Here is a 22,953-nt window from a genome sequence, read left to right on the forward strand (position 1 = left end):
CGATTATGCAGATCACATCCAAATATTTACCTCATTCCATCATTTTGGCTGGGCCCTGCCAAGCTGGGGCACAACCTGTGGGATTGCCTCCCCGTGTTGTGGTCCTCGCAGTGAATCAGTACGCGGCAAGGAATGTCGGAGCTCTTCCAGGAAAAATCAGAGCCTGTTAGCACTGGAAGGGACCCTGGCCCTCGTCAAGCCCAACCAGCTCATTTTACTGATATGGAAACTGAGGCCCAGACCCGCAGACTGACTTGCCCCAGATCACGGAGTGAGCTAACAGCAGACTTGAGACCAGAACAAAGAGGCCTGTCCAGGGTTTCCCACAAGTCTTCCCTTGCTTGCTTTCATCTTTCTGTACTTGCCGCGGTGGCTCTCCTTCTGTTACTATTACAAGTACATTTCAGATGGAGTCCGTTTCACACACGTATGAGTCCCACATCAGGCAGGTGTCATCCGTGAATGTTTTCCTGTTTCATACGATCAGCTCCAAGCTGGTCTCCGCTCGAATGGCTGAAGTCGAAGGGGGTGGGCCGAAGGGCAGGGGATTTGAGGGGAAGAAAATAACGTGGCCAGAGCATTTGGGGGTTAAGGACATGGTGGTGTAAAGGTGGAGGTCTGAGGCCTAAGGGGTAGGTTGCTTTCCTGTTTGAGTCTCGCCTGGATGTGTCCAGTGGCTGGTGATTGTCCAACCAGAGGATGCATTCAGATCACCGGGGAAGCTTGTTTAAAATGCACATTCCTGCCTCCCCCCCCGCCAGAGGGTCTTACTCAGCAGATGTGGCCTAGGAACCAGGACTCTGCGTGTCTCAGTGGATGTGAGGCTGGTTGTGCCATAGTCCCCTGGGGGGGGGGGGTCACACGTCGTGTGACAAGAACGCAGACCAGGAGTAGAAGGACAGGGGTATGTCTGCATTCAGGCAGTGTTCAGCGTTCAGGCCAGAACATCTATACTCAGTATCACATAAGTAGGTGAATGTGGAAGGGTTTGATGTGTCTGAGATCATTTACTGCAAGGATTCACCAGCTATAAAGACATGGTATTGGGAGAGAGCCTTAGGGCTCAGCAGACAGAGCTAGAATTCACCAGGCGGCCCAACACACATGTGCTTAGTTTTGGGGTGACTTGCATGACAGTGGTTTTTCCTCTGTATGGCTCTTGCTTTGGCTAAGGCTTAGTATTTCTCTTTCCGCTTATCTCTGCCTCTCTTTGGGCCTCCGCTTACTCCTGCTTTGTGATGGCTTTGTGCCCACACCTCCTTTTAACTGTTCCTGAAATGCATTTGTAGAACTCTGATAAAAATTACCGTGTGGGGAATTCAGATAGAATGATCGAGGCTGAGCACGTTTTGCTCCAGTCCCCCATGTATGGGAGGCTCCTACATTGATCTTTGCAGCTTCTGCCATGACGTTATGCTCAGACATAAGATTAGGGACCTTTACAGTGTATTATCAGAGGCAAGCTGAGCGATGGAGGTGGAAGGTTGAATTTGCATCTCCGCGAACACTGCTATGGTGGTACTTTATTTAGGTCCGGTTTGAGTTTGGAGCTTCATCCAAGTGCACCGCCCTCCCTGTGCTTCTGCCAGGATCCCGGGTAACAGATGCCCCGGCTGAGCTGCCACTATACCTTCCCGCTCCCGTGGGCTCTCAGCTCCCCCAAAGCTTTGCTCACTGGGCTTGAGCTCCAAGGTATATTTTTGTAATGTTTGCTTTAGGGTGTTGACTTGGTTATGTGGCTAAAACCAAACCTACTTTTTCCAGTCTCTTCTAGAATGAGACTTCAGAATTTCAGACTTTGCCTGTGACTTGTTTTCTATGAAGAACAGATGGTAGGTTTAATGTCGTAGGAAGAAAATTAGAAACCAGTGAAATCTTACATGATTTCACATTAGTACCGAAAGCAAATACGCTGAAACCATTTAGAGCCATTCCTAGTTACAGATCTCCTTGTGGCGATGAGAAATTCCCAGGGCTTTCTCTGACAAGGACTACCACTAACTCTTGGTTTACTCCTTGGTGCTTCCCCCCCCCCCCCAAATCTGTTCTGAATCTTTCTTCATTTCATCTAATTTTTATTTATTGAGCAAACAGTAGTGTAACCATTGCTGGACCTTTTTTTTTTTTTAATTACAAGAAAACCTACCCTGGGTCCGGCTTTAGTGACACACTGTATGTTTTCATTTTCCCACATCCCCTTCCAGGCTTTGTTTAGTATATGCCTTACCGAATCTTTACATTGTTATAATCATGGTCTAGATACAAGTTTATATCTGGCATTTTTCACTTAAAGTTATATTACAAGACTATTTCCATATTGCTCAGGATTGCTCATGGTTTTGGTATTTCACGGAGTCTGTCAAACCCTGGTGTGTTCAACCATCTTTCTCTTATGATCATATGTGCTCACCCCTCCTAAGAACGTCGTGATGAAGGAAGATGACCCCATCTGCTCCAATTAGTGCTTCTTCTGCTCTTCCCGGAGCTCACACACTGTCCCTGTGAACCTCTGATTCCATCAGCCCATCCTGTAGTAGGGAGACCTTGGTTCTCTGCTTAGGCTGACTGTGGACAACTATTGTCCCCATGAATCCCCGGGCCCTTGGACTCAGCCCAAGGCTTCTGCCAAGTCTGGACCACTCTGGTCATCCCAAGCGCTGCTTTCTCTCCTCCAAATCCTGCCCCAAAGGCACACCCAGCTTATTTAGCATTACCTTGGTTACCACACTTGCCATTATAATGTGTGTAACCGTTTGGCTGTCATGAAGGCTTCTTCACTGCAAGTGACAGAATTTACTGGAACCAGCCTGGGAAGTAAGTGGGCACTGAGACATGCCAGAGAGCAAAAGAAATGGTCTCAGAGCATAAGCAGTGGGGTCAGGATGAAGGACTCCAAGGCATTTGTGGTCTCTTGGCCCCTTTACTGAATATTCAGATTTCAAGGAGCGAGCACATTTGATTGGCCCACATTGCTTACCTTGGCTTCCGCTGGCAGGGCCCCTGAATGCATTCCTGCCACACTTCATCCAGTGTGGGGGGAGATTTCCTAAAGGACCCAGGGAAAGGGGAATGACTGCCAGGCTGCCCTACACACACGTCTTACTGTTGATATACATTTACACAAACATCCCTGCCTAACATTAACTTCCGTACAACTGATCCCAAAGTATTGCTAGTACAACATCCAGCTCCAAACCCAAAGTCTTCAGGGAATTTCAATTCTCCCTCTGGTTCTCCTACCACCTCTTGTTAGGGCTGACCTGAGCTGAGTTAAAGAGGAATGTAACCATCCCGGCTCTCTCACTTCCCCGAATGCCTTCCCTTTTTCCTGCTCCCTGGCTCGTGCCCAATAGTGATGAGTTAGACGAGCACCATAATGTCAAATAGTCACTTTTTTTTTTTTTTTAAGATTTTTATTTATTTGACACATCACAAGTAGGCAGAGAGGCAGGCAGAGAGAGAGGAGGAAGCAGGCTCCCCGCTGAGCAGAGAGTCCAATGCGGGGCTCAATCCCAGGACCCTGGGATCATGACCTGAGCCGAAGGCAGAGGCTTTAACCCACTGAGTCACCCAGGCGCCCCGCAAATAGTCACTTTTAAATGATGAAGGGGATAGTGAAAGGTCTGGAGGATTTTATCCAAGATATACCTCTCTTCCTTGATCCCTGCCTCACTCCAGGCAGTACATGTAATCTCTGGGGAAGGGGCATGGCATGCCATGTGTACTCCGAGAAGCTTCTTTTTTAATTCTGTTGTTTCACTCCTACGCCCTGCCTCATCCTTCAGAACCTCTAGTGGAAGGGAACAAGCCCTGGTTAGGTTCGAGTGTTGGATCTGTTTCTTATACATTATAAAACTTTGACTGGGGATGTAAATTCTTCAGAGAAGGGACGAATGGAGGTCTGCCATGCCCCTACTAGGTGACTGGGAGTGTGCTAGATGCTTTACTTAACCGCATTTCATCTACCAAACAGCACTGTCAGATTTGCATGATTTTGTCTCTTATATGTATTTTCTTTTTTTTTTTTAAGATTTTATTTATTTATTTGACAGGCAGAGATTACAAGTAGGCAGAGAGACAGGCAGAGAGAGAGGAGGAAGCAGGCTCCCCGCTGAGCAGAGAGCCCGATGCGGGGCTCGATCCCAGGACCCTGGGATCATGACCCGAGCCGAAGGCAGAGGCTTTAACCCACTGAGCCACCCAGGCGCCCTCTTATATGTATTTTCAAAACCGTGTTTCATCCACTAGGGCGCTCTGTACCTCAGTGACCCCATCTGCAAAATGGAAATAAAAATCCTTAAAATGAATCTTACGAGTATCAGATTGGAGCTTGTGTTAAAGCGGTTCGGGCAGATAAAGGATATCTTGGTCTTCCCGATCACCTCTTCTTGCCCTGAGCCTCTAGTCTATCTGTCCCCTTCTTTCACTGGCAGGTCTGCTCTCTTTCATACAAGACTGAGGCCGTCCCGTGTAGACTGCACCACCCACGCCTCTCCGTACAGCAAAATACAGCTTTCTCTCCGGAAGATAAAATGTCAGCAATAGTTTTCACTTCAACCTAATGCTTAAAGAGAGAGATCTAGGGGCACTTGCATGGCTCAGTCGTTAAGCGTCTGCCTTTGGCTCAGGTAATGATCCTGGGGTCCTGCGATCAAGTCCTGCATCGGGCTCCCTGCTCTGCAGGAAGCCTGCTTCTCCATCTCTCACCCCGCCCCAGGTTTGTGTTCCCTCTCTCGCTGTCTCTTTCTCTGTCAAATAAATAAAATCTTAAAAAAGAGAGAGAGAGAGAGAGAGAAGGATCTATAAATAGGTTTATTCTTTACATACTTTTCTACTTCTTGTATTTTTTCCCACTAATTAATATGTTAATTAGTATGTCCACATAATTAATATGTTATATATTACACATATAAATCTACCTCATTCTAACAGATAAATTATATTTTATTGGATAGATCAGATTTCATTTAACCAGATTTCACTTACACGGATCTTTAGGTGGTTTCCAGATTTTTGGGGTTTTACTCTTTACAACAAATGATGCAACAAAAGTCATTCTATGTCTAACTTTACGCACTGATTTTGAATATATCTATAGTGTGAGCTATTAGAAGCAGAGCCGCTGAGGGGCGCCTGGGTGGCTCAATGGGTTGAAGCCTCTGCCTTCGGCTCAGGTCATGATCTCAGGGTCCTGGGTTCGAGCCCCGCATCTGGCTCTCTGCTCAGCGGGGAGCCTGCTTCCCCCTCTGTCTCTCTGCCTGCCTCTCTGCCTACTTGTGATCTCTGTCTGTCAAATAAATAAATAAAATCTTTTTAAAAAAGAAGCAGAGCCGCTGGGTACGTGCATTTAAAATCGTGACAAGTATTGCAAAGTGACCTCCAAAGAAGTTGCCCTAACTTAGACTCCCACCAGCAGTGAACGTTCTTGCCGCATCAGTATTGTCAAACTTTATATTCTTCGCCAATCTAATGGGTGTGACATGGAATTCTGTTGTTTTACTCTGCATTGTTTGACTATAGGTGATGTTGAACAGTTTTCACATGTTGTAGTTATTTCCCTTTTGTACTGGTCAGCCCGGGCTGCTATGACAAAATACCAATGACCAGGGGGCGCAAACACCAGGCATTTGTTTGTCACAGTCCCGGAGGCTGAGAAATCCAGGGTCAAGATTTGCTTCCCCACAAATTCTCTCTTTCAGGCTCGCAGACACTGGCTTCTCAGTATGTCTTCCCGTGCTGGAGAGAGAGGGGGATTCCCAATCTTTCTTCCTCTTCTCCTAAGGACATGAATTCTATCGTGGGGTCCTACACACATGACATCATCTAAAGCCAAGGAACCCCTGAGGCCCTCCCATCCAAATACCATCACCGTGGGGGGCAAAGCGGCACCGTTTGAATTTTGAGAGGGACTCAAACATTCAGTCCCTGACGACCATAAACAACCTGTTCATGACCTTTGTCCCTACTTTCATCTGATTGTTTGTGTTTTTCTGACCGATTGGTTGGAAATAATTGGTAAGTGAGGAAAAAACAGCCGTTTAGGGTGCATTTTAGAAATGCCTCAGGTTTTCTGCTTCAGTTAAAAAAAAAAAAAGATTTTATTTATTTATTATTATTTATTTATTTATTATATTTATTTATTATATATTATATATAATAGTACATATTATATATATTTATTTATTTGGAGCAAAAAGAGAGCACAAGCAGAGGGAGAGGCAGGCAGAGGGAGAGGGAGAAGCAGGCTCCCTGCTGAGCAGGGAGCCCAAAAGGGGGCCCGATCTCAGGACTCCGGGGTCATGACCCGAGCTGAAGGCAGACACCCAACCTACTGAGCCACCCAGGCATCCCTTTCTGCTTCAGTCTTAACATGACATGTGTATACTGGGGAAGAAGCAATGTGCTGGCAGGTTATAAGGCTTTAAGATTCTATTCTTGATTTGGCTTTGTCCAATCGTGATTTAGTTCCTGTTTTGTTTTGTTTTTAAAATTATTTTTATTAACATATAATGCATTATTTGCCCCAGGGTTACAGGTCTGTGAATCATCAGGCTTACACATTTCACAGCGATCACCATAGCACATACCCTCCCCAATGTCCATAACCCAGCCACCCTATCCCTGCCTCCCACCTCCCAGCAACCCTCAGTTTGTTTTGTGAGATTAAGAGTCTCTTATGGTTTGTTCCTTGGTTTTGATTCTTGTCACAGATAGGTCTTGTTAATTAGTCATGATTTGGGGAATATTGTATCTTAGTACACTTGAAAGTTTTCCTGCTATGCTTCCCAGAAAACTCCTTGACTGTCAGAAAACAAGGAGGGTGGTGGTCATCAGGAGGGCTGGGGAGGAGCCGGCTGAGGTGGGGCTCGGATGCAGCTAGGAGGCCCACATCCAGAGCACCCCCCTTTATTTTTTCTTTGTTTTTTTTCTTCATTTCTTTCTCTTTGTTTACCTTTCCCCTCCCTTCCTTCCTCCCATTGCCCCCCTCCCCAGTCTCTTTTTTCTTTGTTTCTGGCTGCGTACTATGAAAATACAATTTTGGAGTATGTGGTTGGATTCCTACCATGGGGACTGAGATGGAATTTCAAGTCACTCACCATAATTCAACTATAAATTAGAGAATTCTTATGAATAGAATAGGATGGAATGTGGTTTCATGTTTTCTTCCCCCAGGGACCCTGCCCAATTTGGCAACGGGAAGCTAAATTAAGGATGGGATTAGTTCTAGGAAGTGGAGTTCCAGTGGAACTACATGCCTCATGCAAAAGTTAGCGACAGTGCCTTCCTTCTTTGTGCTCACGAGGAATCAGGAGGTCCTGGATACCCAGAATCCCCGGATGTGCCAGACACATACTTCTGGCTTTGTTTGTTTATCCCAGTTACCCTTCTAGAACTATCAAAGGGGATGTATTTCGACTCCTTTTAACCTTCGATTTTCCACCAAAAGCGGGCAGGGAGGCAACATGCTTCAGGGGAAAAAAAAAAAAAGGAACCCGGACATAGGAACAGGCAGGCTTCAGTGTCAGCCCTGCCTGTGCCCCTTACCAGCCTGCGCCTGGGCAAGTCACGCAGCCTCTGGAGGCCCCAGTTCTTTCCTGCAGAAGGGACAAAATGACACCAAACTCTCAGGGTGGCCGAGCACCCTGTAAAATGTACCCTGGAGCTAATGGTGTCTACGCCAGAGACCTGGTCCCTCCGTGAGGCATTTGCACAATGCCAGACTCGGAAAAGGGACTCAGCAAATGCCTGTCCACTTTTCATCCTTGTACTAAACACTGCATTAGTGTCCTTGGGCTGTTGTAACAAGTTACCACAAACTCGATGGCTTAAAAAAACAGAAATTTCTCCCTCACCGTTCTGGAGGCCAGGAGTTCAATGTCAAGGTGTTGCTAGGGCCATACTCCTTCCAGTTACTAGGGGGACATCCCTAGTAACTTCTTCCAGTTTGTGTTGGCTCCCTGTGTTGCTGCTCATGGCTATTATCTCTCCAGTCGGCCTCGGTGGTCACAGGGCCTTCTCCTCTCTGTCTCTTCTCCTCTCTGTCTCTTCTCCTCTCTGTCTCTTCTCATTTCTCTTCTCATTTTCTCTTCTCATTTCCATGTGATGTGAAGGAGCTCTGCCTTCTTGGATTTGTTCCACACAAAGGAGAGGACCATCCCTGGACGGGCTTACAGCTCAGTGGTACTGTGGGGACAGAGGATTCGACCATGAAAAGTCTTTGAGCTTTGAGCTTTGGGCCAAAAAATCTGTCAAAAACAAAGATCTTAGGGATGCCTGGGTGGCTCAGTGGGTTAAGCCACTGCCTTGGGCTCAGGTCATGATCCCAGGGTCCTGGGATTGAGTCCCACATCGGGCTTCTTGCTTGGCGGGGAGCCTGCCTCTCTCAGCCTCTGCCTGCCACTCTGCCCGCTTGCGCACACTCTCTCTCAGACAAATAAATAAATAAAATCTTAAAAAAAAATCTTAAAAAAAGAAAAAATCCAAGTTAATCATGGCTTTTTGTACTTCCGATGGAATGGTGAGGCTCACTCAAAAACTCACGTTTCCAAGGAAAGTCATAGTGTTGGTCAGTGCCACACAGGTAAGAAGGACATTCCAGGCAAAGGATCCAGAAACTCAAGGGCAGCTCTCTGCTGGGGGAGAGCAGGGTGTGCTGGAGCTGTGGGAATGGGAGTTGGGTACACTTGACTGCAAACCCGGCTACGCCAACATGACTCGGGTGGGTCACTCATCTCTGAGCTTCAGGTGGCAAACCTCTCCTCTGAGAGGTGAGAATGGTAGACAGCAGGGCCACGGTGAAGCCTGGAGATGACACGCATTACCTGGGACTGAGTACACACCTGACTGTCACAGCTGTTACCTGAGTCCTCCTCTGAGGCCTTCTTAATCCCTCTCCCCTCTCCATCCCTTCAAGCCCAGGGAAGCCAGTCCCCCCCGAAGGCTCCCCAATCTTGTGCTAGCTGCACAACACATTTCTGCTGGGTCCAGGCCATTAATGTGGATCTAGGGTGCTTTCCTCCTGGTCCTCAGCGCTCAGCTTCCCGCGGGGATGTAACTGGTCCTCAGAGCGTGTCTGCGGGGGCACCGTGTCCCCACACTGAGCGCCCTGTCTGGCACAGCTGTTCCCTGTGAAATGACCGGTTACGTGAATAAGAGTGTAGAATCACCCTCTAGGTTAGAACTTTAAAACTTTCTGACATTTCTCAGGTCTTCTGATTGACCATGGAAGCTGGAAAATCATCACTGTGGTTACTGACAAATGTTTCGTGCCAGGCTCCCTGCTCTGCGCATGCATGACCTGACTTACATTTATTGTGTCCCCGTGAGGTAGGGACCATCCTTTAGAACACAGTACGGCTCCGAGAGATTCAGAAACTTCCCAGTCACAGGGCTAGAAGCGGTGGCAGGGAGGTGACGCGAGGGCAGGGCCTCTAAATGGCAGTGTCCCATCCTCCTGCCTGCATGGAGACTGGGCCCCGGGGCCTCCCCAGGAGCTTAAGGGAAGTACAGTCCGTCTGGCCTGCACCCTGAAGACCTAAGTGGGAGGTTAAGGGGGAGTCCTGAGGGGTAAGCCTCAGGAGGAGCTGAGGGCACCACACTGAGCTCTCCAAGGCCACGGCAGAGGAAGCAAGGACCGAATTAGGATGTTTGTGAGCCTTGGGCGCTTTGATCTTTGTGTCGCCCTTCTCTGGTTAAAAAAAAAGTTCTATTTTGGGACGCCTGGGTGGCTCAGTTGGTTAAGCAGCTGCCTTCGGCTCAGGTCATGATCCCAGCGTCCTGGGATCGAGTCCCACATCGGGCTCCTTGCTTGGCGGGGAGCCTGCTTCTCCCTCTGCCTCTGCCTGCCAGTGCTTGCTCTCTCTCCCTCTCTCTTTGACAAAAAAAAAAAAGTTCTATTTTACGAGTGCATCGGTATAAAGACGAATATAACCCAGGCTGGACTGTATTCATTTCATTCTTCTGATTTTAAAACCGGCCCAGTGCCTAACAGACGGGGCTTTCGGGTCATCCAGAGCCTCTGGGGGTGAAGCAGGAGCGGGTGTTCGGGTCCCCTAACCGGCCTCTGTCTCCGCAGGTCCCGCAGCGGATGGCGGCGGCCCAGGGCATCCCCGAGGACAGCGGCGGCGGCGGCTCCCCGGGCGTGTGGGGCGCCTGGGGGCCCTGGTCCGCCTGCTCGCGCAGCTGCAGCGGCGGCGTGATGGAGCAGACGCGGCCCTGCCTGCCCAGCTCGTACCGCGCGCGGGGGGCCCTGCGGCCCGGAGCGCCCCCGCGCGCCTTCGCGGGCCACGTGGTGTCGGCCGTGCGCACGTCGGTGCCGCTGCACCGGAGCCGCGAGCGCCAGGAGCTGCGCGCCCCGGTCGGCCCCGAGGCCAGCCGCCAGGGCCCGGGGTCGCGGGGCAGCCGGCACCCGCAGGCGCGGGCCCGCGACCCCACGGCGGAAAGAAGGTACACGCGCCCGCCCGCCACCTCCCCTGCCCGTGTCCCTGCCCTTGTCCCCCGCCTTGCGCCCTCCCGTAGGTCCTGCGCTCTGAGTCCCGGCCTGCGCGGGGAATGCTCGGCGGCTGGGGAGGAATTCTTGGCTCAGCATATTTCCTTTCATCTTTTGATGTGTTTTGCAGCCCTTTAAGCGTTGAGGCCACTCCCACCCCACTCTGTGGTTCTGAATAGTCTTCAAAGTGAAGCTAATTCTGAGAAGGCCCTTAGGCATCAACCTTAGGGAGGCCCTGTGGGGAGGGTTGAAAGAAGGCGGGCAGTGGGGAGCCCTCAGGGCCATTGCGCCCTGGGTGCCCAGGGAAGGGAGGTCGGATGCTGGACGAGGGGCCTTCCCATGCCGGGGCTGATGCGAGTTTCCAGTCTTTCCGCAAACTGAACGTCCGTGGAGTCACACGTGCTCCCAGACCGTTGGTTTCAGAAGTCTATGCATTTTCCAGAAAGTTTTCCCGGAGAGTTTTGAGTGAACACGCTGCTTTGAGGATATGTCCAATTAACGACCCAACACTTTTGTAGAGTTTGCATAGGGTGTGTTGCATAGCAGCGTTCAAACAGTTGTACCGCTGTAAAACGCCTCCCATGGCTAGGCCCGCATGAATACGACCAAGGAGGCAGTGTCCGTGGGAAAGGTAGCTGTGTCAATGAATCAGTCAACCCATCTTTACAGATGAGTCAGCATTCATTCAAAAGCATTTGTTGAATGCTCCTAGGTCCACGATAGATTCTGAGAGCTTATTAATACAAAAACAGAAACAACAACAAACGGACATTTACAGGGAGAATGGGATATCGGTGGTGACCACTCTTTTGCGCTGCAGCTAGATGCTTCTCGAAGGTCTGTCTCAGCCCAGTGCTGTAGGCCGTCAGTGCATCCACCCGGAGGTCTAAGGAAGTTACAACCCAACCACCCTCCCTGGTCCCTTGATATGCTCAGTAGGAGTTTAGAGAGGACCATTTCACAGGGAGGATGCTTTAGCCGAATTCTGAAGGATAAACAGAATTTGGGTGGATAGAAGAGGGGAAGAGCTGTGAGTTCTGAGGCCTGGCAGGGCCTGGCAGGGGGAGGGGAAGAGAAATCCACTGGGAGGATGCCTCCTTCCTTTTATCTGAGCACAACCCATAAGAGGATAGCTCCCCATTCCCTTATCTTAGGTCCTTATGGCCAATGCATTTTAGAATCCAGAACTTCTCAGAATCTCTAAAGATAATTCAGCGCTTATTTCACATGTTAATGGCCTCCATTCTGTGGTATGGGGCAGAGTCCCATAATCGATTGTATTATTACTTCTGCCGTGAAACATTTGAAAGTTCGTATTAAGTAGGATAAAAAAAGAGCCTAATAGTCTTGTGACCCTTTAGGACAGGTGTGCAGCCCAGTGAATTTTGACACCAAACCAACAGGAACATAAGGAGAAAAGAAAAGAAAAAGCCTTGGTTTTCAAAATTCTCGGTTTGAGAGTTGCAGGTTTATAATAACTAAAGTTTATCGAATGCCTGTTCTATACCAGGCACTGTTCTTGTCCCTCGACACTGATGACCGTATGAAATAATGCTAGTATCATCCTCAGTTTAGAGGTGCAGAAGAGGAGGCCCAGAGAAGTGGAGAAACTTGCCAAAAGCAACCCAGCCAGTGTGTAAAGAGCTGGGATTCAAACCCAGGCAGTCACGGCGCTAAGGACCCGATCAGGTAGCTGTTACACACAAGGAATCCGAGGGCCTACGAGATGAAAGGGCTCCCAGAGCCCTAGAGCCCTAGAAAAGCTAAGAGTTGAAGGTGCTCCGGCTCCCGTATCCCTGGAGTGCTCACGACCTTCTCTTACAGCCGCTGTGGTTGAGAACCTAGAAGAGCTGCCCAGGGAACCGGCTCTCGCTGGCCCAGGCCTGTACTGCAGGCATTCTGGCCCATGTGCTTTGGCAGCGGGAAATTTTTTTCTCCTAACTTATTGACAGGGGGCCAGTTACTGTTTACTATGAAGTTCCTACAAGTTTTTATCATCCTCTCGTAATTTGACAGCTTCAGAGGGAGCAGTCCAAACATGAGGCTGGGAGGCCTGAGCTGCTGACAGCTGTCACACTCTTCCCGGCTGACGAAGATCACATTTGCTTATATTTATCCGTCATTAGGAGCTTGCATAGTATATGTGGCCCCAGAAGAAATGTCAGTGTTTGCTGGATGGCTGTCTGCCCCAGTTTCTGTTTCAGGTTTGAGGTTTGAGGCAGAGGCTGTTAAGGCTTAGATGTTTAAGAAAACCGTTAGGTTGTTATGCTAGGCAACCGAAAACTTAATTGGAGCCAGATAACAAATAAAACAGAACTGTTCAACCTTCCAACAAATATTTATTAAGAATTTACTATGTTGTAAGGTCCTGGGACAGACACAAAGGTGAATGAAAGCCGGGTCGGGGGCTGAAAGCTCTTACTCACAGGCTAGGCCAACTGTTTGCAAACTCACTTTTTTAAAAATTCTTTTAGCATAAGAGTCCTTTCTGTTAAATCAGCATCAGATTGGGACTCTGTTTGTCTCAGAGGACATGTAAATGGACTAGTGATTTTCAGCCTTGGCCGACTGACCCTTAGAATCTTCTGTCCACCTTTGAAAAATCTCAATACCCCAGTCACATCCCAAAACAACATCTGGATCTCTGGGGGTTGCAGTCCTGAATCTCTAGGGGTTGCAGCTGAGGTTGGAAACCAGGTGTTTGGAAGTATCTCTTAAGGTTCTATGGAGGAAAAATTTGGAAATTGAATATTCTCTAGCCGAATTTTCCAGGCTCAGGGAGTACATGTTCAGAATCACTTGCAGTGGACCGGGAAGGCTTGTTCAAAGTGGAGCTGCCCAGGCCCCAGCATCTCCCCTGCCTAATGGGGGTTCTGTTTTGTAGGCTTGGGGTGTGCCCTAGGTAGCTTCGTATTAGGTGATTCTGACATACTCCAGAGTTGGAGAACCACTGATCTAGAAGGTTAGAAAAGATATGTGTGTAAACGCCTTCCCTGTAAGACAGTGTGATGAATGGTAATGATGCTGGTTGCCATTTTGGATCACGGCCTATGGGCAGACAATGCATCAGATGCATTGTCACATTTATAGTTCATACAACCCAGTGAGGCAAGTGCATATATTCACATTTTACAGATGAGGAAACTGAGGCTGGGAGGAATGGAGCGACTTGCTCAGAATGCCCTGCTTCAGGAGAGACAGAACCTGAATTCTAAGTAGGTCTGTTGGAGTCTAGCACTCAAATCCTTTTCACCCAAATGGCGATTTTGAAAGTGAGGCTGCTCACTTTCAGCCGGTGTGGTCAGAGAAGCTGCTGGCAGGTTAGACGGTTCGAGCCACGTCTTGAAAAGGGGATGTGATTTGGGAGTCAAGGCTTAAAATGAACTGCGACTCTTCCTTGCAGGGCTCAGCTCTTGTAGCCAGGGAAATCTTTGCAGCAGAGGGTTCAAAAATGGGCAACCGCAGCCCTTGTCCTTGGGGGCCTGACATGTAGTGGTGGTTGAGTGGCAAACCCACAAAATGCGGAACGTGGGAAATCCTTGAGGGATGGAGCAGTCAAGGCAGACAGCACAGAGAAGGTAGGATTTGAACCCAACCTTGACAAATAAGTAAAATGTGCTTAGCTGGAATATATTTAGGAATGTCTTGAGTCCACTTGCTTCCATATCAGACTTTGTCTCATTAAAGCATATACATACACAATGCAAATCACACTCTAAAAGCCTTAGAAATCATGTCAGTATGGGGGCACGAGGGGGGCTCGTCAGTTAAGTGCCTGATTCTTGGTTTCCGCTCAGGTGGTGGTCTCAGGGTCATGAGATCGTTTGCTTGAGATTCTTTCCCCTTCCTTCTCTCTCCCCTCTGCTCCTCCTCCTGCTCATGTTCTCTCTCTCAAACAAACACAAATTTAAAGAAGATTTTATTTATTTATTTGAGAGAGTTGATGAGTGAGAGAGAGAGGGCAGGAGTGTGGGTGGAGGCAGAGGGCGAGGGAGAAGCAGACTCCCCACTGAGTGGGTAGCCTGATGCGGGGCTCAGTGGTAGGACCTCAGGATCATGACCTGAGCCCAAGACAGACGCTTAACTGCCTGAGCCATCCAGTTGCCCCAATAAATAAAATCTTAAAAAGAAAAAAAAAGTCATGTCAGTGTTTATTAGAAGTTCTCCAAGGATCTGAGCTTAGGAAAGCTGGTTAATTTTTCTGAGCCTCAGGATCTTTATCTTTCAAATGATGGTAATAACAATGCCCAGCAGCTGGGATTGTTGGGTGATTCAATGAAATGATGTGATCCTACTTCCTGTCCTACAGCAGGTGCTCAGGAAGTTGTAGCTATACCTCCCTTTAGAGCTTTAAAGGCTGGGTGTTCATGTGTTACAATTCCAGTTAGAATTCTGGTTCCTCAGGAAGGATCAAGTGGAGGGCCGGGGCTACAGAGGAAGACAGGGAGACAGGAAATGAGGTCTGTTCCAGGAGGTCAGGACTCTGGGCCACACAGCCCGGGTGCAGCCAGGATCCCAGGGCCGGGGCACCCTGCCCTGCACCCTCTCTTGGCGTGACCTGCTCAGAAAAGCCTGCCACAAAGGGTGGCGTGTCCCTGGGATTTAGTCAGGGCACTGACACCTGCGGGGGCTCTGGACTGGGGGAGTTCAGCCTGCAGGTCTTGGCCAACAGATTCCGTAACGGTACTCCCCATGTCCTCCCTCTCTCCACACCTAAGGCGATGTCCTGGTGGTGGCTGAACGGGGAGGGGTGAAGAGAGGAGGGCACTCCATGAGCTCAGCTGTCTGGGCCACAGGGTAGCCACTCACTGTGCAGCTCAAGGCCCTCCTCAGGAGGAGCCTTCCCCCCCAGTTTCTGGAAATGGATGCCGGCAACTGGAGGGAGCTGGAAGGAGCCCTTCTGACTGTAGGATTTTCCCTTTCATAGAACTTAAACCAAATTTCTTCTCATTCCCTATATGTCTGGTGGTGACAAAATCCAGAGAGGGTCCTGCTGCCTAGAGTCCAAGTACACAACCCACCAGAAACCTGTTGTAAACATCTACTGGCCAGTTTAAGCCAGCTTCCACAAAAACAGGTTATGAGACTAGAACCCACTCCTGTCTGAGGACGACGTCGGGTAATCCTCCCTGCTCTGGTTGCTGGAGAGCCTGCTACCAGGCATCCCTTCCCCACGGGCTTCCTGAGGTTGGCCTACACTAGTCAGTTTTCCTTACCACTGCCCATGGGAACCAGCTGGGATTTGGGAAGAGGATGCTTGATGGCTTTAATGCCGAGGTTTTTTCAAGATAGGAAACACTCCTCCCTTCCATCAGTGGTCATGGTCAAGTTGAGAACTTTCATCCACTGGAGACAGTTGTAGGAGCCAGGGACCATGGAAGTCACAACCACGAAAATCATGGCCACTGTTTCCATTGAGTGTGTGACACTCGGCATGCCACAGCCCTCAGGTGTCAGAAAGTTTGTGGAGGGCAGGCTTCCCAGAACTTTCTGGAGAGGTGGAACTAGTTTCCTGTCGGGAGGTTGTCTGGCTGGAGGGGGCTGCCCTCGCCCAGAAGGCACAGACCCACACCTCAGGAGCAGTTTGTGGCAGGTACTCAGTTATTGCTTTTTGTTCTGTTTCAAATATTGGTCCTTCAGTCTCAACAAACATTTGTTTTTAGGCTCTTAACCAGACCTTCAGGTGACAGGTGGGAATGGGAGCCAGCATAACTGGAAACGCCTGCGTGACAGTGAAGACTTAGCTCTGGAGTGGACAGGCCTGGTTTGTCTGCCCAACCCCGCCACTGCCCAGATGTGTGTCCTGCCACATCGCCGTGCTTGCCCCCCAGGGGGATAGTCACGCACCTGCTTTGGTGGGCTGCTGGGAGTTGGGCAATTCATACAGAGTGCTTACGCACAGTGCTGGGCTCCTCATAAGCACTCAGGACAGGTGGCAGAACCCTTCCCCCTGCCAGGCACACCGGCCGGCATTTTATACGCAGCATTCTGTCAGGTCCTCATCACAGTCGTGGGTGGCACACTGGTATTGTTCCCAGTTAGGGATGACAGACTCCAGGGTCAGGGAGAAAATGTCTAGACTGAAGTCACACATAAGGAAAGCAAGAGAGTCAGGGTTTAAACCCGTCGGGGCTATGGGATGCTCCTCCCAGATTTGCACTTCTAGAAAGGCTTTTTTAAAATTATAGGTAGTACTCATTGATTAAGTTAAGTGTTATAAACCAATACCTCTCTGAGATGAGGGAAGATGGGATCTTTCTCCAATATTTGCTCTAAGATTTTGAGTATAGTACATATATGTGCGTGTGTGTGTGTGTATACACTCACATGTATGCTTATGGGCTTTTACACAGGAAGCCCAGGGGAAACGCCAACTAGGGATAGTCAGCAGCCAGCCAGGCAAAACCTTAACTTTATAAAGGTATTTGCTTTTAAAGGCTGCCTCTGGATCACAGAGCTTCGTTAATAGAGCTGACATAGCAATTACATTTTTTTTTTCTTTTTGAAGATTTTGTTTATTTATTTGAGAGAGAGAGAGAAAAAAAGAGCACAAGCAAGGGGAGGGCCAGAGGGAAAGGCAGAAACACACTCCCCACTGAGCAGGGAGCCCGATGCGGGGATCAGTCCCAGGACCCGGAGATCATGACCTGAGCCAAAGGCAGATGCTTAACCCACTGAGCCCCCCAGGCGCCCCTAGCAATTACCTTTTTGTGTTTTGTTTTCGTTTTAATTTGTTCAGCATTCTTTGTGCATTTGCTGTCAACCAGGCATTGTGCTAACACAGAAGGGATGGACAGGTGAAGGAGGTGTGGTTTTCAAGGACCTCTGTGTTTACTGAGGAAGTACGCCAGGGATGACCACCGTGGCAGGGTACGATGCACCACCTGTGGGGAAGCAGAGGGCTGTGGGGTCACAGAGGTGCAGCTCACTCTTGGGGAATCAAGGTAATTTCCATGGCTAAGGGTGATTTCCTTAAAGGATAGATTAGCGTTTCTCAGGTGGGAAGGAGCTGGGAAGTAGTTTAAAGATGGGGTGTGGCCGTGGTTTGGTGACACAAGGGGAACGAGAAAGTCTGCTTTGGCTGGTGGGGTGGAGGGAGACGTCAAGCAAATGGACATTTACAAGGCTAGGACGGAAATGGAAAGAGAGGTCGGGGAGCCAGGGAAGGCTTCAGAGAGGAAATGATGACTGAGTTGAGCTATGAAGAAGGATTTTAGCAGAGCCCGAGAGTGAGGAGGGCGTTCCCCCAAAAAGCACACTGTGGGGGTGGAGACCTGAAGGCATGTGTGAGCCTGTCACGTTCTGGAAGTTGTAAACAGTCTGATGGGGCTGGAGCACAGGCTGTGCATGAGGGAATGTCCAGGCAAGACTGGGGAAGTCCAGAGTTTCCTTTCCAGGAAGGGACTATCCAGCAGGACTAAGGGGATTGCATTAGAATGTCTTTAAGGATAGTTCCTGTTAATACAGAGGACCAGCTCTTTTCCATTTTAAAGCCTGTTGATGTCTCCATTGTGCAGTCAGTCTAAATCTCTCCTTCATGCCCTTGTGATTTGCAGAATGGCCATACCACCCACCTACCCCATTTTCATACGTCACAAGAAGCCAGGGTTTACTGGTCGGGGAGCTAAGACTTGAACAGCACAAATTTATCCTCGCGCAGTCTGGAAGCCAGAGGGCTAAAACAAAGATGTGAGCAGGACTGTGTTTCTTCTGGGGGCTTTGGAGGAGGACTTGTTTCCGTCCCTTTCCCATTTCTAGAGTCTGCCTGCCTTCCTGGGCTCATGAGCCTTCCCCCCCATCGTGCTGCCTCTCATCAACTTCTGGAACTGTCAGCCGCCTCTCCTTCTTATAAGGACCCTTGTGATTACGTCATAGGAGCTCTGCTAATCCAGGATTATCTCCTCATCCTGCGATCCTTAATCTCATCGGCAAAGCCCCTTTGCCACGTAAGATAACAGTCTCAGGTTCCTGGGGTTCAGACGTGGGCATCTGGGGGTGGTGGGAGCATGATCCACATACCATAAAGTACTTGCCTTTGCGGGGGGGCGTCTTAATTATACCCTAGTCCTGGGATAGTTTCTGTGTTAGTAGGACCCCCAGTCACTGCCCCACATCATGTGTGATAATTTCCATGGGAAACTTAGCAGTACTTTTTCCCAGAAAAAAAGAAGAAAATCCATGCTCCCCCCACCCCTCCCTTAAGTGTCCTCCTTTGGACACGAGGTATTAATCAAGGACAGTGACGTTAATAAAATGAAAGGTAATAGACGCCTGAGGCACTGGTGTGGAGTAAAGGGCTCTGTCTTCCAAACCCAGAGTCCCAGGTCCAGTTCCCGATCCTCCCAAATGCTTTCATCTCCAGGCAGGTCCCCTGCCTGGGCCTTACTTCGCATGTCTGTGAAACGAAGGGGTCCTGTCCCATCCGTTAGGGTCTCCTGCTCGCCCTTGGCACATCCCTGAGGCCCAATTGCTGTTTTATACGTTCCCACCGCCGTTCTGCCACGCAGAGTAATGGAGAGAGAAGAAGGCAGCAGGAAGACACAGCTCTGAGCCGTGTTTTCGGACACACTCGGGAATGTGATGGTTTTTCTTCTCTCTGGATACATCAAGACCACCGCCCTTTAAATCCCTCTGCTGGGACTGTCTCCTGACATGACTTTTTCTTAAGAGTGCCATCCACGTGTCTGACCTTCTCTTGGTGGTCTCCGCCTGGGGCTCGGCCTTTTTCTACTGAAAGCATTCACATTTCTTACCTCGGAGGGAGGAGGCCCTGAGCTAGGAGTCATTAGACCCCACTTTCTGTCTCCTCTCCATCATCTGCTAACTGGATGACCTTCGAGAATCATTTCATCTAATCTATAAAATGTGGATAAATATATGTCCTCTGTCTACCGCACGGGCCCGTTGAGAGGGTCAGATGAGATGACGGGTATAAGTACTTTGAAAAACAAAAGACATGTTTTAAATTATTTAATTCTTACTGACCAGATCGTCTTTGAATTTCAGAGCCTCATGTTTCCTTCTGTAATTTCTTGTATGCGTGTGCATATGCACGCATGTGTGTTTGTACTCACCTGTATGCGTGTGCGCGTGTGCACGCACGTGGGTGTGTTCTTACGGGGAAGGTCCATTTCTTTTGGAAATAGGACAGACAGGTTCAGGCCTAGATCACAGGCTCTCCCTACCCTTTCCCGCCTCCCTGGGGAACTGTCCCTGGCTGTGGGTAGGAATCATTTGTTTTTCTCAACTCCCCCTTTCCCTGCCTCCTTTCTTGGAGTCAATTTGCATTTCATCACTAATAATGCTGGAGAAATATGTACTTTCTGTCCTGAGGGCCCCTGGAGCCGAGAGGACCCCTTCATGATGCTGGATAGGAAAACTAGCTGTTAATTAAACTTCACAAAACCACGTGCCATCTTCCTGACCTGCAGCTGTTACCTAGGGAGTCTTGTTACATACAGCGGGGGCAGAAGCCACATGGCAAGGAGAAGGGAAATCTTTGGTCTTGTCTGCGTTTCTCCTTGGAAAACCTCCGCGGTGATCCTGGGCAGTGAGCAGAGCGGGCAGGTACAGCTGTCTGAAATGCACACTCTGCGTTTTTGGTGTTCTTTATTTCCTCCTGCAGGGAAAGTTTTGTTTCTTTACCTTCGAAGCAGGATTTCCACTTAGTCCCTGAATTGTTTGACAAGAGGTTACCCGTTGATGCTAACCAGATAAACAGTGTTTTAATACGCTTTGTTTTCTAAATCAGAAACCTTGGCCCTTTTCGGTGAGAGAGCTTTGTAGCAGAGCCGGGCCCCACTGGTATGTACGTTTCTGCCTGTAGGTTAGGAAAGATTGGAGCCAGATTTTAAGCTTGAGTTACTCTGATCTCAGACAAGGCTCCAAAGAGCCCTTGTTCATTTCTTGTGGCATTTCATTAAGTGTCAGAAGTATTTCATTAGTTATCAGAACAAAGATCACATTTGCCGTAAGAATGCTGCGTTGAACTTCCTCCAAGTCATTCATAACTCCAGGTTCCAGAAGAAGGATATGATGGACTATGGAAAAAATCCGACTACAATATGTACGCCCCAGAAAGGGGATCTCAGCTTTGCATCTGGGACCCCTAGGCTTCTCCTTAGATGCACGCCTGGTGGCAGCCTGAGATGCCTTCGCGTGAGGACAGGGCTGGGCGCCACATCCTGGATGCCTGCATTACTGTGGTCTCCCTCCTAGATCATTCCTGCACGTCGCTGATTTGGCCATTGTGATGATGACTGTTTTATGACACCTACTATGTGCCACACCATTTACACCCGTTTTGGGAGGCTCAGCCAGCCCCATTTCACAGTTGAGGACTCTATGCTGAGGTAGAAACATCCCCGGCATCGTGCTCCTGTAAGGGGCAGAGCGGGATCTGAAGGCCGCGTTGCCCGACCCCCATGTCCCCAGTCTTCCCACTGTCACTCCGAGCCCAGGAGTGGTGCCAGGTGATTTCGCTGTGTGTGCGAGGGTTTGGGATACAAATGCTGTGGCCTCTGCTGGTCCTCGTGGCAAAGGGCTGACCGCTCCTTACAGGCTTCTCGAGCCCTCCCTTGCTTATCCGTCCATTGGCCCTTTCCTGGACCTATAGCTCTGGCTATAGGGAGAGTCACACCTGATGTTTCTTGAGGGAGGACTGTCTGTCATGGGCTGAATAAAGGTACCAGGTCCTCATTCCTGGAGCCTGCAAATGACAGCTTGTTTGGAAAAAGGGACTTTGCGGTTGTAATTACCGTAAGGATCTGGAGATGAGATCATGCTGGCTGATACAGGTGGGTCCTAAGTGCAACCATGAGTGTCCTTATAGGACAGGGGCAGAGGGAGATGTGGTACCCAGACACACCGAGGAGACGGTGCCGTGAAGACAGACTCGAGGTATTGTCCTTAGAAGTCACCATATTGGGGCCACTAGCTGAGGAACGCTGCGGCCACAGAAGGCGGAAGTGACAAGGAAACAGGCTCTCCCCTAGCACCTCCTGAGGGAGCGCAGCCCTGCCGACTTCCCACTGATGTCGATTTTAAACTTCTGGCCTCCAGAACTATGAGTCTGTGGTCGTTTGTTATGGCTGTCCTGGGAAACGAACACATGGTGTATAAGGCTCAGAGCTAAATCCCGAAGGGCCCTAGTGAGTAAATGTCCGTATTGTCCCTGGTTTGTATGCATTGAACTCTGTACCTGGAGAGTCAGAGGACGAGCCTTGGGGCCCAGAGCTTGTAGGCTACAGAGTAGGGATTCTAAGGAAAGTCTGCCCAGAGCTTGTAGGCTACAGAGTAGGGATTCTAAGGAAAGTCTGCCTCCAAGCCTGTTCCTCTCCACTGTGGTTTTCTCCCTTTCTGCCCGAACTCTTTTCTCACGCCATTGCCCCCTAGGTCAGGCCTGGGTCAAAATTAGGACTTGCCCTGGGTGCTGGGTGGCTCCGTTGGTTGAGTGACTGCTTTTGGCTCAGGTCATGATCCTGGAGTCCCAGGTTCAAGCCCCCTGTTGGGCTCCCTGCTAGGTGGGGACTTTGCTTCTCCCTCTGACCCTCCCTCTTCTTGTGCTCTCTCTCTCTCTCAAATAAAATCTTAAAAAAAAAAAAAAATGAGGACTTGCCCCTAGAGCTTTCCTTTTTTTCTTTATGGTTTGACTTCCAGGTGCACAGTGTTGTCTGTGTTCCTTCCCAGATCTCTTTCCCACAGAAACATGTGGTCCCCTGTGGACCAGGTGCATCCAGGAGCCGTGAGCTGATATTTCCTTCTCCCTCCGAGACTGGAACGCAGGTCTTTGTGGGCTAGTGCTGAAAATGTTTTCTTTCTGGATTTGGAGGGAAGCGGTAATTTCTTCCCCGGGTTTTCCCGTAAATTCTCATTCCAGACAGCCCATCCCTGTAATCCTTTGTGGATGGCATTCGGTATTTACAGCTGTTTGAGCTCCTGAAGAGCTTACCATGCACTCATTCGATCCCATTGGTTAATACTACAATAACATCCGTTCACGCAGACTTACGGCTCAGACAGGTTGTTCAGCATCTTGTGGACTCAGTTTCCTTGCATATAAAATAGGAGTGACGACCCACTCCACGGTTTGCAGTGGTGGTTGAGTGGGGTAACATGCATAAGCCATTCGGCGGGCATTCCGTAAATCACTGCTATCTGAATACTGAATGTATATTTAAATGCATGATGCTGGTATCTTGGGGGATGGAGTAAAACTCTAGAACAAATCCCTCTTTCTTCCAGTTAACTGAGGGTGACAGACTTGCACCTAAATATCTTCACTCTAATGCAAGGAAGAAAGTCATGCCTCATTCTTCACACAAGGTTATTATGCTGGGAATAGTTCCTATTTATGATAAAGAAAAAAATGAAGTGATGTATGGTGTGTGGATACATAAAACGTGGTTTAAGCATTCAGAGCAGGAGAGGCATCCAGAATATGAGAGAAATAGCATTGCGTCCTT

At 49.2% G+C, this 22,953-nt stretch overlaps 1 protein-coding gene across 1 annotated transcript in view; it reads left to right on the forward strand.

The window, feature by feature from the left end:
- LOC111153114 (thrombospondin type-1 domain-containing protein 4-like) overlaps positions 1-22,953 on the forward strand; it is a 259,086-nt gene that overhangs the window by 72,299 nt on the left and 163,834 nt on the right. Inside the window, exon 2 of the mRNA XM_022511915.1 lies at positions 10,076-10,514. Coding sequence (XP_022367623.1) covers positions 10,076-10,514 — 439 coding nt within the window. The remainder of the gene's footprint in view (positions 1-10,075; positions 10,515-22,953) is intronic.

The sequence above is a fragment of the Enhydra lutris genome, unplaced genomic scaffold (assembly GCF_002288905.1).
Source record: "Enhydra lutris kenyoni isolate GAN:26980312 unplaced genomic scaffold, ASM228890v2 scaffoldscaffold31, whole genome shotgun sequence".
NCBI classification, from domain to species: Eukaryota; Metazoa; Chordata; class Mammalia; order Carnivora; family Mustelidae; genus Enhydra; species Enhydra lutris.